The sequence below is a fragment of the Somniosus microcephalus genome, chromosome 13 (assembly GCF_052327205.1).
Source record: "Somniosus microcephalus isolate GS21.2 chromosome 13, FLI_Smic_1.0, whole genome shotgun sequence".
Lineage (NCBI taxonomy): Eukaryota > Metazoa > Chordata > Chondrichthyes > Squaliformes > Somniosidae > Somniosus > Somniosus microcephalus.
In genome coordinates, this window is record NC_140999.1 from 120,645,423 (window position 1) to 120,662,283 (window position 16,861).

At 42.7% G+C, this 16,861-nt stretch overlaps 1 protein-coding gene across 3 annotated transcripts; it reads left to right on the forward strand.

Annotated features, from left to right (window-relative positions):
- The first annotated feature begins 542 nt into the window (after positions 1-542).
- LOC147108568 (troponin C, skeletal muscle-like) lies at positions 543-15,908 on the forward strand. 3 transcript variants are annotated; one of them, XM_086005246.1, is made up of 6 exons: positions 543-634; positions 8,349-8,406; positions 11,676-11,819; positions 11,921-12,035; positions 15,200-15,336; positions 15,452-15,908. In XM_086005246.1, the coding sequence occupies exons 1-6, from the start codon at positions 632-634 to the stop codon at positions 15,481-15,483; spliced, it is 489 nt and encodes a 162-aa protein (XP_085861372.1). In that variant the 5' UTR covers positions 543-631; the 3' UTR covers positions 15,484-15,908. The 3 variants fall into 3 exon arrangements, with proteins under 3 accessions (XP_085861372.1, XP_085861373.1, XP_085861374.1); XM_086005247.1 differs by lacking the exon at positions 543-634 and adding an exon at positions 3,231-3,336; XM_086005248.1 differs by lacking the exon at positions 543-634 and adding an exon at positions 7,694-7,805.
- Positions 15,909-16,861: the final 953 nt, after the last annotated feature.

A 16,861-nucleotide genomic window follows, 5' to 3' on the forward strand; every position in this document is an offset into this window, starting at 1 on the left:
TTCCAGCGTTTAGGATATATTCTTTTTCTCTCGTTCTGATTTAATCTCCAGTTTTGAATGCTTGTTCCAAAAATAAACCTACCATTGAGATGTTTGGTGGTTATCCGGGCTAAAAACTCGAGTGTTTGAAAAGGAAGCTCTCTCTACAATAGGGCCTAAGGATGAGTCTATCTATGTATCTTGGTACCATGACCGAATACATACTGAGCCATCCTATGATGCGAAGAGTGCGGTATACCGCACTGAGAAGAAAATAGTCAATAGCGTCAAACCTTTTTTTGGTTAAATGACTTCAGATAGTTACTGAACAAACTGGATCTATAAGATAGCCACATACCTGAGGTGTCTTGGTATTTGACCTGAATCAGACACTTTATATAGCTTTTTTTCGGCCAGAGACCTCCCTCATTTGGTTGTAAAAAGAGGACACGTGCCCGACTCGCAATCTCACTATTGGCTTTTCTACAAACAAGGTCACAGATGCTGAAATCTCACTGGGTATTCGGCTAATTAAAGGAAGAGGGAAGGTTAAAAGCGGAGCACAATAAAGATTAGCTTTCTAGTAGGAGTTGTGGAGGAGAGGCGTTTCAATTTAACCTGAGTTTCTGTGCCGCCCTAATAAGCCAGGACAATGGTAAGCAAACACATTATTAAATTCATGTTTCCAATGTGTTGTTTCATTAAGTTCAGCACCATGCTGAACTCAAGCAGCGTGTATAAAATCGCTCCTGGAGCGTCTAAAATAATATACAGTAATATATATTTTTAAAATCAGTGAAAGCTGCTTGACACTGTGCACAATTCTAAGTGAGCAAGTATTATTTTAAAAATATCGTGCTAAAAGTTCAGCTATTGCTTTTAAATTAAAGATGAAAAGGAAGAAAGAATTAATGTTACATTAACTTATTAGAGAAGCAAGTTAAGCAAGCAAATGGAAAGGAATGTAACGGCACACAGCACTGGGCACCGTGGGCTCCAGCGCTTACCACAACACAAATAAACCCATATTACCTGCAGCCAGGTTCCGTAGAACCATCAGACGGGACAAAGCAGAAAGTCGACGGCCAATTTTCAACGAAGCAGTCTGGATTTTGTTGCGCTTTTTTAATTTTAAAATTGGAGATATGTAGGATGTTTGCAAAAGGAACATTTGCACAATGTGCATTTCAATTAAAAAATACATAAAGAAAAATAAATTTAAGAGATGTAGCCATCTGGTATTAAAAGCGAAATTTATTTAAATGTCTGATAGCTACAAACGGAAACGCCAGGTTGTACCAGGAAAACAAAAAAAAAGTCTCCAGATGAGTACAGCTACGAAAATCAAGGTTGCCGCTTTCAACGCCCCAACTGCAACACGCAATGAAAACAAAAAAAGATTTTAGATAGTAAGAGATTTCTCCCCGTTTTTGATGTGCAGTTCTCTGTGAATTGAGAACGGTTCTGCAAGAGCTCTGGTCGACCTGTTGTACGTGCAAGAGCGAGCCAAGCAGATAAAAAGTGGAAGATTCGCGTTATAAATAGAGTGAAACGAAGGGCGCCTTCACTTACGAGGCACATTCCTATGGCTAAAGTTTCTGGATTAAGCGAGTCGCTCATCTGGGAGCTTGGAGTTTTCCGCCTTCTCGTCCTTTAGTGGGCTGGCAGATTTGGAAATGTTAGCAGAAAAAGCAAGACCAGGAACAATGCTTCATTGTGAACACATTTTTACATCTAAGCGGTACAAGTGCAGTATCACCTGGATTAGCTTCACTCGGCGGTCTCAAATTAAATGAAATAACTCCGAATAATTGCCGCCGAGTTGAGAGTTCAACGTGCGTGTAAAACTCACCAAAAATATTGGCAATCGCTTTGATTTGACTGAGGGAGAGAAATGAATGCGCGCTGACATGATAATTCGCATTGTTGACTGCAAAGGATAGCGCCTCAGAACTGGGCTGATTGTGTTTAATGAAGACTGATTTAGTCAGATAGTGATGCATTTCCTCCTAAAATGCGAAAAATTCAACACATCAAGAAACATATTATTTGACAAGTTCAGCCAAACAACCCCAGATTTCAAGGAATTGGATGACCTGTCAAAATTAAGATTAGTCCTGGGAGAAGGAGACAGACCATACCTTGGTGCCAAATATGTAACAACATGTCACAACCTGAGGACTGTTTAAAATTAATACTGAATGTACCCACTGATGTACAAAGACTGTTTAAATTAATATTGTTTAAAGTAATATTGTATGTACCCAACGAAGGTCAGAATTGTTTGACACCTACAGAATGTTGGAAAACTGTACTTTTTGTTATGTAAGCTTTGGCAATATGGTTCCCTGTAAACTTTCATGCCAATAAAGCATTTGAATTGAATTGAATTGAATTGAATTGAAATCACTCACGTGATAGTATCAAGTGAAACTAGAAGCAGAGCCAACCTTTCGGCACACCACGTGTATCCCAACTTCGCTGATTACTTCAAACTTTCGGCTCTCTCCTGACTAATTTAAACCTCTGGCGGAGGAGTCTGTGTGCCAGCCTGATTTCCCCTATTTGGAAAGGATTAATTCTTCCAGTTAAAAATATCTGATCTCTTCCATCACAAGACCGGCCTGTTATGCAAAGCACTTGCCTCCGTGATATTTGCTGCCACCCAGTGAATCTTCAGATGCGGAATCAAGTCTGATTGGAGCCATTCAGAATTCAACCTATTTTCCTCAATATTATCATAAAAAATGAAACAATTCAATTTAAACTAACGCCGGACATTCATTTAAACATGTTATTTAATATTTTCAGTTGAACTACACTCTGGGAGTATTCCAACTTAAAATATCACATGACAGCTATGCATCCCAATCGATGTGATCAATATAGGCCTATCGACGAATGAAACGTAGTCGTTTTGTTAATGCGGTAAGCTACGGTGATTTTAACCCAACTCCCGGGCTGGAAACCCGTGCGATCGGGTGGAACGCCAGTTTTACACCCCGTCCAATATTGATCTCCCATCGCCTTCAATCGAGAGTAAAATCGGGCGGTGTGTAAAATCAGCGTTGGACCTGATCAGTTTCTAGACTGGCGGGACAGGTTAAAATTGCCCCCGAATGGACCCCCCCCCATTAACGTGGCGTGATCCGGATGTTTTCCGTTGCACACTTTGCTTCCTACAAAAGTTTGCACACTCAGCAGTATATTTTTTTTCTCTTCTTACCGCGATCTGATTTGCTGATGGAGAAAGCCGACGTCGGCTAGATTACTAAGGTAAATTTACAGACCAAGGCACATTTATACTGTCGCCGCTGCTGAAGTCAGAAGTAGAGGTTGTGGAAAATAAAAGCCGAGGTAAGAAAATATCGCGTACGTTTATTACAGCAAATTTACATCGGAATCAGCCTAACGAGGATGGGAATAAAACGGCATGGGAGCGCTTCATTGCAATATCATATTGATGGAATATGCACTTATATTCCTGCCTTTGGGGTTGTTTCCAACGCACTTCACTATAGAGCGAGCAATATGCTCCAATAGATAAATAAGTAATGGCATCTCCCTAACATGTTTTGACTATTGAAAAGCGGCCCCCAAGGAGTGGAAAGCTTTGCAATGTCTATTGGGATATATGTACCGAATCCTCAGTAGTTTACATGGATGTGCTGCTTGTGTGGTTAACGCTAGACTGGTGTAAACTGTGCGTTACAGCAGGTGAGAAGCATTGGGTTTCAGCGCCGACTTGGGCGATCCAACGCTGTCAATCGGTCCAACAATAATATCTTTGCTTTTAAACAGAAAATGTCAAGCTTATTTCAATTAGATTACAACTTGAAATTCACGTTCAAAGAAGCGAATATGTTGTACAATTTTTTTAGCTTTATATATTTAGAATTTACTTTCAAAAATGATCCCATCGGAGCTCTTGAGATTAGAACAACATGAGATGGCAATACGAAGATGTCATTTTGTATTCAAACAGTGGGTGTTCTGACAAATTCTGATTATATAATTCATTCACCTCCCTAATACTCCGTTACTAATGTATTTGTTCGGATTATTAATTAATTAATTCACTTCCCTAATATTCTGTTACTAATTTATTTCTTTGGATTGTATAACTCATTCGCCTCCCTCATTTGGTTATAACTTTCAAGACTGAAATTGATAGATTTTTGTTAGGTAAGGATATCAAGAGATATGGAGCTATAACGGGTAAAAGGAGTTCAGGAACAGATCAGCCATGATCTAATTGAATGGAGGCTCCAGGAGCTGAATGGCCTGCTCCTGTTCCTATATCCCGATTATACAATGCATTCACTTCCTTATTTCTCTGTTACCAACTTCATTTCGGATTATGCAGTGCATTCACTGCCATTTACTCTGTTACTAAATGGTAATTTTATGCATTTGCACTTCTCTATTTTGATAAACATGGTGGGCCTTTCCCCCCTTTATGAGGACCTCTCACTGGGTATAAACTAGAGATTCAGTGGGTTCATGTTGTACCAGTTAGGCAATACTGTTACAGGCTGCTGCCACTGCAAATGTTGGGGGAAGGGTATTCCAAGACTTGGAGGGAAGCAGAGCTTTGGGGGGGGGGGATTTTTTTTCAGGGGTCTGTCGCACCCAAGCAACTGGGTTAGAAGGCGGCAGCAAGGGATCAGATCCATACGAGTAACTAAACTAACTTGGGGTCTGGATGGCGTCATTCTACTTGCACGAGTGAACATCCTGGGGGTCACCAATGACTGCAAACTCAACTGGACCAGCTACATAAATGCCGTGGCTGCTAGAGCAGGTCGAAGGCTGGGCATTCTGCCAGGAGTGGCTCACCTCCTGACTCCCCAAAGCCTCTCCTCCACTTAGAAGGCACAAGTCAGGAGTGTGATGGAATATTCACCAGTTACCTGGATGGGTGCAGCTGTAACAACACTCAAGAAGCTTGGCACCATCCAGGACAAAGCAGCCCGCTTGATTGGCACCTCATCCACCACTTTAAACATCCACTCCCTCCAAAATCGGCACACCGTGGCTGCAGTATGTACTATCTACAGGATGCACCGCAGCAACTCACCAAGGCTTCTTCGACAGCATCTCCCAAATCTGCAACTTCTACCACCTAGAAGGACAAGGGCAGCATCACTTCCAAATCACACACCATTCTGATTTGGACATATATTGCCGCGCCTTCATTGTCGTTGGGTCAAAATCCTGGAACTCCCTACCTAACAGCACGGCGGGAGTATCTTCAGCATATGGACAGCACCTTCTCGAGGGCAACTGGGGATGGGCAATAAATGTTGGCATTGCTAGTGAGGCTCATATCCCACAATTTTTTAAAAAAAATTCTAATTGTTGGAACTGGTATCACTTAAAAAGTGCCAGTCGAACCATTGCATTATCTTTATTTATCTTTTTTGGTTGGGTATTTGACATGAAGTTCAACAAGGATTGGAACACCCTGGTGTCATGCTATTGACTTTGTGCTGGAATTATGCCAGGCATAATGAAAGAGGCAGCAGCTGACTGTAGCTTGAGAGTGCCTGAAGGAGTGAGAAGGGTGGAAGAGAGGCTCTTTAAAAGGTTACAAGACGTATCGCAATGATCTGTGCTAAATTTAGTAGCAACATTTTAAGATTGTGCCCTTAGAATAACCATTTATAGAAAGATAGTTCTTTGGCTGCAGTTATACAGCACATACTGGGCTGAGAGTGGGGTAGTGGTCTGTTGGACCAGGGTTATTACTGCTACTCAGCTCTTATTGCATTTGCTTAGCAATAGGAAAGCTGCTTCTGGGCCCCAGATCGTATGCATGTCATGGTCATTGGCATCATGGTGCATTCACGCGTACCTTGGCCTGTGCAGGTCATGCGAAGGAGGTTAGAAATCTGTTTGAATTTTCGGAGAAAGTAGGGGATTCCTTTTCAAAATAAAACAACCGGGGAAACAAACTGCAAAATGCCTCAGGGACATCACACGACGTCCAGAACTCCGACCCGGTGGTGATACTACTGCCTCCGCACTGGAAACGGGGATAAACCCCTTTACTGGAGGGGGGGGGGGGGGTGGGGGGAGGTGTTCACTAAATCTGATTCACAATTCACAATTCACAATTCAAATCGCTTTATTGGCATGATAAGTTACATCTTATGTTGCCAAAGCATCAAAATACATTTATGGTTTAGCACATAAACGCAGTTCTATTCATACAGTGTATAAACAGGTATATCCCTGAGTGTATAAATATACATTCGCATTGTTTATATTTATTCTTTTCTTAGTTTACTGGTTGTCCCTCTGTTCATGGCAAGCTGTAACATAGTGTGCCGCCAGTGTTATACAGCTTCTCTCCTCTCCCAGTAGGAATGGGAGTTTTTGGTTGTCATTCAGATTCAGTGTGTTCAGGAGTTAGACTGCCTGATCTGACACCAGTTACACGTTCACTTTTGTTGCACTACAAACAGCACATCACCTTGAGGGAAAAACCTGGTATAATCGCATCCTTAAACAGAACCAACTTCTTGGTTCTTTAAACATTCTGTTCCTGCCGGTACCTGTTGTGACATGTCCTGTCAGCCAGACTTTGGCGATGTCTTGCTTGTCCATGTGTGGACTTAGATCCAAAAGTCATCTTTTGTTTTTTTGTTTAGAGCTGGGGGCGAACAATGAGTATTGGTATAGTTTTATTCACATTTTTAAACGTACATTTTGAAGTACTTCTCATATTACAATATAGAAATAATCTTCATTATTATTTGGTAGGCGTATAATTGCTGGCAAAAATAAACAAATATAACTGTTAGAAGTGCCTCAAGGTCCTACAGAGATAGTTGTCCACCTGGTTTGCTTTCAGCTCTTTTATTGGAGGCGGCATTCCTTTGTTAGACATTCCAAATATTATTCCAATAGCAATAATTTAAAAATGTAATTGAAAAATCCATTGAATAGGGATTTCTTCATGAAAAAAGTTTAATTTTACAAAGTAATTTGAAAGACTTGATAAACGAAGAGACTGCTACATCAGACCTGATAAAAGGACAATAAGGCCAATTAAAAATAATATATAGTATGCAAACATCTAATGGGATCGCGATGGGAGTGAACATTGCCTGGTGTGTTACCGAAACCTGCAAAATTATCTGCGCTCAGCCCGAGTAATCCTGTGGTTTTGGAGGGGTTCAAAAAGCCCTAAAATACAGACAATATAACTGATGGAAAGAGATTGGAGATGTAGTTGAAATGCTCTCCTTAAGCCAAGTGTCGTGCAGTTGTAGCGTGAATAGGTATGCATTTGGTTATAATTAAATCTTATCCTTTGGCGGGATGGCATTCTGTCACAGGATGTGTGACAGATAGTTCTCCCATCATAAATAAATTGGGGATAGTATCGGCTGTTGAATGTTTTAACGGTTTAAATTTGCTTCCGGATAGCTGTGCTTGGCTAGCATTGCCTACATAACTATAGCAAGAGGTGAAACGCATTCCACTTCATTCATCATGACATTACCCCGTGTTTATCCAAATGCTGCTCCAACAGCATTTAATGGCTCTGTGCAGGGAATTACCCACTCAGGGGCTGACAGAACACTGGGTACACCTGCTCAAACATACGCACGAATTGCTGCTTAGATAAAAAGGAAACCCGTATGGATACAGATCAGCCATAGTCTCACTGAATAGCGGAACAAGCTCGAGGGGTTGAATGGCCTACTCCTAATCCTATGTTACGTCAATACTGGAAGTCTAAAATAAAAAAAACCCAGGGATAGCTGGATCTACGCAGCAGACCTCTTCAGCATCTGAAAAGAGCAAAAAAGCAGGTGAATATTTCGGGTGTAGATCAGAAGATGAACTTCATCTGCTTACTGGCCTGTAGCTGCTTGTCGGATGTCCAGCAGTGAAGAGGGCAGATGACACAGCTAACTTTTACCGCTGGTTAAAATAGGATGGGGGGAGGTACGGAAGGTCACCTCGCGTTGGGTTGTCAGGTCCGGCTTCACGCCGGCATCTTTTACACCACAGGCGGCACAAAGTCAAAACAGAAGTGCCAAATGGGCAGAATACAGTCAGCGTTGATGTTTAAATGGACATTAGATCCGTCCGAGCTGAAAAATGTTATGTCCCTTTGCCCCGCTGGTCCCTGCAACCCTTCTGAAACTGCGGGGTGGTTTCAGTAAACAGCTGAACTGGGCTTCTGCGATTGTGGTTCTTGATTTCTGTCAATGTGCATATTTGTTTTATCTTGCTTGAAAGCTGTACAGGCGGGTTATTTCTAGCTGAGAAGCGTCTGAATCATATTGCATATGCACCTCAAACTACCTCTCTGTAGGCCTCGTCACTAAACCAGTTCTCTTCTATTCCAGCCAATGACAGAACAACAAGCAGACGCGAGGTCTTACCTCAGCGAGGAAATGATCGCTGGTGAGTGGAAGAATATCATTGTAGCATATTACATATAGCAACTCGAGGGTAAAGGTACAGATCGCATTTTCAGGAAATCAGTTGATTATCATATTGCATGTTTCAGGACGTCAGACTTGTTGGAATTAACGCACGGACCTGACCTCCCCATTGTCCTGGCAGCGTCAGCTCTGGCTCAGTGGCAGCACTCCCACCCTGAGAACTTGAGCACATCATCCAGGCTGACACTCCAGTGCGATACTGAGGGAGTGCTGCACTGTCAGAGTTAACTACAGAGTCTGATTAATGACATATTTCATCACATTCACCCCTTCTACAGATTTAGTCTGTCCGGGGGTGTGATAGTCCTCTGTGACCGACGTAACAGTTGCGGTGCCGCGGGTGCCGGCTGGGTGTCCCGGGTGGTCTCCTGGGTCTCTGCCGGGGGCGCCGCCGGGGTTGTTGAAGGAGTAGGTGGTGGGGGTATCGTTGGCTGGTGTTCTTCCAGGGGTGATGAAAGAATAGTGGGTGGAGTGGGTGGGTAATAGTTGTTGTGGTTGTTGTAGTCGTTGTTGCTGTTGTTACCGGCTGGGGCGAGGTCTTTTATGGACACAGTGTCCTCCCGTCCATCGGCATGCCGGACATACGCATATTGTGGGTTGGCGTGGAGCAGGTGCACTGGCTCCACGAGAGGGTCCGTCTTGTGGCCCCTCACATGCTTCCGCAAAAGTACCGGACCTGGGGTGGAGAGCCATGACGGTATGGATACGCCTGAGGTGGATTTCCGGGGAAACACAAACATTAGCTCATGAGGCGTGGCATTAGTGGCGGTACACAATAGTGACCGTATTGAGTGGAGCACATCTGGGAGGACTTCCTGCAAGCGGGAGATAGGGAGGCCCTTGGTCCTTAGAGTTAGGGTGACTGCCCTCCATACTGTCCCGTTCTCTCGCTCCACCTGACCGTTACCCCGGGGGTTGTAGCTGGTGGTACGGCTCGTGGCAATCCCCTTGGACAGCATGTACTGGCGTAGCTCTTCACTCATGAAGGACGCCCCCCTATCCGTGTGGCTATAGCTTGGCATACCGAACAGGCAGAACAGGCTGTTGAGGCATTTAATGACCGTGGCGCTGGTCATGTCTGGGCAGGGGAAGGCGAATGGGAAATGGGAGTATTCGTCCACAATGTTCAGGAAGTAAACATTGCGGTCGACGGACGGGAGGGGGCCCTTGAAATCTAAGCTAAGCCGCTCAAAGGGCCGTGTAGCTTTGATTAGGTGGGCTCTATCAGGGCGGTAGAACCGAGGCTTGCACTCAGCGCAAGTGCGGCAGTTCCTGGTCAGGGACCGAACTTCCTCAATCGAGTAGGATAAGTTGCGGGACTTTATGATACGTTTTTGGATGATACGTTAGTAAAAGATCCCATGACACTATTCAAAGAAGAGTGGGGGCATTCTTCCTGGTGTCCTGGCCACTACCAACATCTCTAAATCAGATTATCTGGTCACTATCTCATTTCTGTTTGTGCGCAAACTGACTGCCGCATTTCCTACATTACAACAGTGACTACACTTCAAAAGTACTTAATAGGCTGTAAAGCGCTTTGGGATGTCCTGAGGTCATGAAAGGCATTATATAAATACAAGTCTTTCTTTTTCTGAGTAAACCTTCTTGTTTAGTTTGCACACAGATTTTGGAGCCAGTGTTTACTTTGGCCACTGCACCACACGAGCCAAAAGAACTCTGGAATTTAAAAAAATCTGGAAGAAAAAAAGCACAATCTTTGTACATAATGTACGCAAACGTACTTTTATTTTTGATGGTATTTCTTCAACTGGTCCCCATGGAGTAGCCAAGAGAAGTACTGTAGATAAAGCAGCGCTGTGCAGGGGTGGAAGCTGGTTACAGGAGTAAGGAGACAGTCATTTTTAAAAGGTGACATTTAGGAGATGATCCTGTGGCTATGACTCTGTAGTGCTTATAATTGGTTCAGGTCTCAGGGCAAAGTCTGGGTAGGTTTTAGCCAATTTGGAGCTCTAGTAGAGTTTGAATGGGTATTTAAAATAAATGTTGGGTTCAACAGAATTTTTATATGAACCTAAGATCTGGTTAGAATATTAAATGGGGTGTATCAGATGGTACATGGAGGCATGCATCAGATATGTGTATTTTAACAATATATAGCCTGTAACACACCAGAAATACAAAAGAGAACAATTTAATATAAATAATAGTTTATTGAACTATTTTAAACATATATAATCTGAGATAGTTTGTGCTTTGAATTAGATAACCAGGTAATATAATATTTTGCACATGCTCTAATCTCGTAAAATAAATAAATAAATAAAGTGCCTTTCATGACCTCAGGAGTCCCAGAGCACTTTACAGCAATGAAGTACTTTTGAAGTGTAATCATTGTTGTAATGTAGGAAACGCAGCAGCCAATTTACACAAAATAAGAAAAAAAAAGAACCTTCTCAGTAGGCATCAAGGTAAAAACAGTGACTTCATACAAGTCAGAAGGTCCCGGGTTTGAGTCAATGTGGAGTTAGGTGATATCAGCTGGAGCCACAGTAGGGGTAATAGAATTGATGAACGACACTCTTAGGTTAAGGAGAAGAAAATCAGCCACACTTCTTCTTGCTCGCTGGAGTCCCCGTGCTGGAAGTTCTCCAATGGGAATGTCAAGTGAGGAAGGGATCATATTTGCTGTAATGGCCAACACTCATTTTCTAGGCTCAAGTGTGAAGAATGGCCACTTGGGTGAGGTACTGGAGGGTGCATCCGCAGGAATCAAAGTACCTATTCAGGAGAGTTGGGTGGGGGGGGGGAGAAAATAGACAGAAGAAAATCTGTGACTTACATCAGTATGGCATGTGAGTTACTTGGGATTGCATAGTTGCTGGTTAATCAGTAAACATTTCAAGGTAATGTACAACTTGGCAATCTCCCATTTGCAGTAATCCACTTCTTCCCTAATCATTGCAGAATAGTACTCCCTATTACACTATGATTGACATCTTGCTTTCCCACAAAGTAGTCAAATCTCAGATGGCAAGAGTCCTCAGTAACACCAGTGTGGTGCATAAATGGACCTATTGTGCTGAATGGCCTGTTTCTGTGTTGTAAATACTATGTAACACCAGACCAGCACTGTCCTTACTTAAACTACATGTGAACTGCTATCCAAGGCTGTGCATGCATTGACCCACCTGATGCTCTCACTTCTCTAAAGTAAAGTAAACCTTGTAATAACATAACACTAATGACTTACATTTCTATTTATAGAGTTTAAGGCCGCCTTCGACATGTTTGATGCTGATGGTGGTGGTGACATCAGCACCAAGGAGTTGGGTCAAGTGATGAAAATCCTGGGCCAGAACCCCACCAGAGAAGAGTTGGATGCCATCATTGAGGAAGTGGATGAAGATGGTGAGAAAACATTTGTCAACACCACTTAGCAATTTGGCCTTTCTCAAATGTTGGCAGTTAACAATGGACAGATCTTATACTTTGCTGTCCTCTTATCTTAGCAAGCGGTACCATTGACTTTGAAGAGTTCTTGGTGATGATGGTGCGCCAGATGAAAGAGGAGGCGAAAGGAAAGTCTGAAGAAGAGTTGGCAGAATTCTTTCGCGTATTTGATCAGTGAGTTTGACCTTTTACTACCTTGCCGGAGCTACAGCCATACAGAAACTCCATTTTGAGGCAGTAGCTTCTACAATGTATACAATAGAATGAAAGGACATAGTTAAAGACCAGTACAATAAGTGGAACACTATATGAACTTTAAGCTAAATTAATTTAACTAAACCATTTTAGTAATGAAGTACATCTATTATAGTCTGCAGCTTTGGATATCATCTTTTAATTTGGTGGAGGTGACGTTTGTGACATGTTCTTGGCTCTAGATTTGACATTAATTTAAAATGGAGCATGCTGCTTAATTTTCAGAGTTCTATTTTAATTAACCTTAAAAATGGAAATGAATTCTTTGCTAACAAAGGCCACAAATAGGTTATCATATGAACAATGACGGACAGGTAAAGGCCTTCTGGTCCATCGAGCCTGTCCCACACAATTACGATACCTTGTGTACACTCCACCCAACCCGAAACTCTGCAAGTCTTTTCTTTTAAACTTTTAATTGTTCTTATTCTCTCCTGAAGGCATTACCTCTTGCCAGTCCCAGCGGTGCCCCCCCCCCCCCCCCCCGCCTACACACACACACACAAATACTTTATCCGAGTGGACTATGAGCATCAGGCACCTTCTGGTACTTCACCCAAATAGTCAATCTTCGTATGTGACCCTGGATGGTGAGTGTCAGCAGGCTGAATGACCATGGAGGGCATCACAGGCAAGCCTGCTCCTGTCCTCACCCAATGTTCACAGATGTGCATTTTCCAGCAGGGGCTACTGGATAGTTTCTGGATGATTTCTCCCCTCTCTAGCTTAGGTGCCCTGAAGCAAATTGCTGTGCACCAATTTCTGTCTGTGCTGAAATGAGCAAACTCAGCACAGACTTGGAATTGAGCGTGGGACCAGCTTGTCTCTAAGCCATAATACTACACACCTCAAGGTGCACTAACCCAATAAGGGATAAAGGAGCTTTCTTTAAATACTTTTCAAAATGGGCTTTGGTATACTTGAGTGATAATATCATCTATCTGTTTCTGTCTATCAATGCTAACCATGTGAGATTGTGGATTAATTAGGTTATTGAGGGAAAAAATTTCAGCCCACTTTTGCCCACCATGATATTTCCATTCTCCATCAATCTTTCATCCAAGTTGTTTTCCACACATTTTACCCTTGGGTGTTCCAATTGTGTTCTGCTTCCTCCCTTTCACTAAGAGCAACTCATGTGTTCCCATTCCCACTGTCATGCTCTGCTCCCCGACTCTGTAGCTGGCTGCCTGAAAACTTCTCCTCTGGTGCCCCACTTGCCAATACTGGGACTGGGAAAATCACTAAGAGATACTCAAATAATAATAACGTCTGAGAAAATCAGAATGCTATAGAAGGATCAGGCTTGATGCACTAAATGGGCCTTTCTCTTTCCATGTTTTCCTGTGATGTTTATTATGGCACAATTGCTAATATATAAACAAAGAAGGGTTTCCCTCTTTATAAAAAGATGAACTTTTGTACTCATCACAGTGACAGACGGTGGTGGTGTGAAATACAATATTTTCCATTATGTGCACCCAGTAATGACTGTTCCCCTTGGTCTGGTATAGTATGGGTCAAATGCATCGTAAAGCTCCCTATTTACTGCCCCAAAAGAGTGCTGTAACCCTAATCTTAGAAGAGTGTCTCCTGCTCTATCAGTATGGATTTTTAGATTTCCCACACCAAAATCCTTGTAGCCTCTCTGAGCAAGAATAACAATTAGTGATGTGGGCCTGTGCTCACTGGGCGAGGGGGTAAGTTTTCCCAAATTCATTTCACATAGGACCATTACAAGTAGCTGAGAGAAGACACTATTGTCCCATCAATCTGGGCTGTATTCAAACCAGTGAGAGATGAAAGCTCACCTTGTCACATGAAAACTCATAGGCCCTGCCATCCTCTGCCTGCCCTGATAATGGCCTCACTGCACCTAAAATCCCAAGAACACCGGGGACAAGTTTCTTAGTACATAACAGGTGCAGAAATAGGCTATACGGTCCTTCGAGCCTGCTCCGCCATTCAGTAAGAACATGGCTGATCTTTGACCTCAACTTTACTTTCCCGCCTGATCCCCGTAACCCCTGATTCCCTTAGAGTCCAAAAATCTATCGATCTCAGCCTTGAATATACTCAATGACTGAGCATCCACTGCCACTTGGGGTAGAGAATTCCAAAGATTCACAAACCTCCGAGTGAAGAAATTTCTCCTCATCTCAGCCCTAAATGGCTGACCCCTTGTCCTGAGGCCATGCCCACTAGTTCGGGACTCTCCAGCCAGGGGAAACAGTCTCTCAGCCTCTACCCTGTCAAGCCCTCAAAGAATCTTAATACTATGTCCAAGCTTCTATCTCTATAGGCTGCATAGGTGCACAACCTGGAGTCCCAGGAACCATATATAAAGTTTAAATCTATGTACCCATTAGTTTGCATATATCTCAAGGTATTGATACGAAGATATCTTGGTGCATCAATTTAGAACTTGTGCACCAGTGAGGCAATAGTCCTAAAAATAGCCCTTTAAAAACCTCCATGCCGACAAAATTCAAACAGGACAAACAGCAAATAATAAATATAACCATTGAAGGCTGGATTGCCAGGGTATGGGAATTGCAAGTGCCCAAGGGCTGAAGGTTGGACATCTCTGCCATACAGCATAGCCAGAACAGCATTGTGTAATACATGTCAGCGATGTGACAATTCTTCCAACTTGTTGCTTAGAAAGGAGGTGTACATTCATTAGTCTGCCAGCAATAGCAATGTTGAAGGCTAAGGATATGGTTTATATGTGCAATCAGTAGAAGGCATAACATTTTGGATACAGTGCATGAGTAATTTGAGACACAATGTGGTAAGTGTAGCATGCTTGGAAGGAACAGGTGACTTTGACCTATGGTTCCCAAAGCTCTCCACCACTGGGATTTTCCTCATGTCATGTCTGGGTCTGTTGTAGACTAATTGATGAGGTTGATTGCTACGATTAGCCAACAACTCCATTATCATTGTATCATGCGACTACCAGGATGGTAGATGGCGAAACTAGATGGACCTTGGTCTTTTTTCATCAAGCAATTCCTACATTCCTAAGGCAGATAACATTGCTGAATTGGTGACATTCTTTCTTTGCATGTTGATTCTAGGAACGCTGATGGTTTCATTGATCGTGATGAGCTGAAAGAAATCCTGATGACCGGTGGCGAGCTAGTTACAGACGATGAAATTGATGAACTCATGAAGGAGGGGGACAAAAACAATGACGGCAAACTCGACTTCGATGGTATGTACACAGATAACAACGTGAACAAAATTACAGTTGGGACGCTATTTAGTTTTTTGTTGGGTGTGTCAAATGAGCAAGTTTTCAATCAAACCTCTTTTCCTTCCTTTTACAGAATGGTTGAAGATGATGGAAAATATCCAGTAAATGACCAACATTCCTCAACAACCCGTTACTGTCTCATTTCTTAAGGAACCTTTAAAATGTCACCTTCCATCCCCCTATACAAAAATCATTACTCCTTTTGACTTATGGCTCGGCTGTGCTTCCAAGATCAGCAAACATAAATCATTTAAACAAATTAACAAATCGTGTATTGTGCTATCTCATGCCATATTTTCGGTGCTCTTCTGTAGCCAACTGATCAGACATCTGAAATATATGTGTTGGCAAAATCTGTTAGGCAGGACTCGTGCTATACGTGAAGATTGCTAGCATAGCTTCTACAGTTCACTCATACAGAGGAAGGAGCAACCTTCTATGTATTAAACTGATTTTGCCAGCAGCATAGAACACAGTACCAAACATATATTCCAAACTCTTTCCTAATAAAGTTAATGTCATATTTTTCAGCCAGTTGCTGTCGCATTTTATTTGGTGCATGACATGCTGAGAATTCTCTAGATTTTTATTCTCCATTTTCAACAGGTGACAAAGTTCAATTGCATCCTTCCAGTGAAGTCTCCACTCTTTACCTTGGTAATTCACAGACTGCAGAACAACATGCCTGTATTTGTGGAAGTTCACTCAAATGCTTGCTATAAATAAACTATTGTGGAATTCTTTTTAATCTTAAAGACAGAAGATAAAATGGTGATCCAAAGTAATAGGCAAACCCATGAAATCGCTCAAACGATAATTGCAAAAATGAATATATCACCATAGATATGGGGGATCCAGAGTCAAATTGAACTTCGACTCACCAAATATGTAACCTCCAAACTCCAGTGTGCCTGGGTCAATTAATGACTCTTAATCTATACTACTGTATAAAAGTACAACCCTCAATACAACCTGGCAGCAGCATTCCCTGATGGGTTAGCGGGTGATTATACACTGTGAAGTCACATTGAGCTACAGAGAACAGGAAAGTCCCAGATTTCATCCCTGAGCTGATTTAGCTGATAACAATTGTTATTCGCAGGCCTGTGTCAGGGTGGGAAATCAACCAATGTTCCTGCTTCTCATTGGCATCCACTGACTCATGTTTAAAAGCGCAAGCTCGTGGAAGTCAGATGAGACTAGGATCAGGCTTGCGGTCAAATAGCCAGTTGACATTCACTGTTGAGGCTCACACATGAAGATGGCCATTTAAATGAGATTGGAGCGTGGGTTGAGGGGGTTCGGAGCATGGGTTGGGAGGGTTGGAGATCGGAGATGGGAGCGGGGGGGGAGATCGGAGATTAGGGGGAGATCAGAGCGTGGGTCGGGATAAGAAATCAACTCGTGGGTCGGAGGGTGATCGGAGCGAGGGTCGGGATAAGGAATCAACTCGTGGGTTGGGGGGTGATCAGAGCGAGGGTCG

Coding starts and splice junctions, on each gene's coding strand:
- LOC147108568 (XM_086005246.1), top strand. Junction 8,407..11,675: donor CAGCGAGGAAATGATCGCTG/GTGAGTGGAAGA, acceptor TTCTATTTATAG/AGTTTAAGGCCGCCTTCGAC. Junction 11,820..11,920: donor TGAGGAAGTGGATGAAGATG/GTGAGAAAACAT, acceptor CTCTTATCTTAG/CAAGCGGTACCATTGACTTT.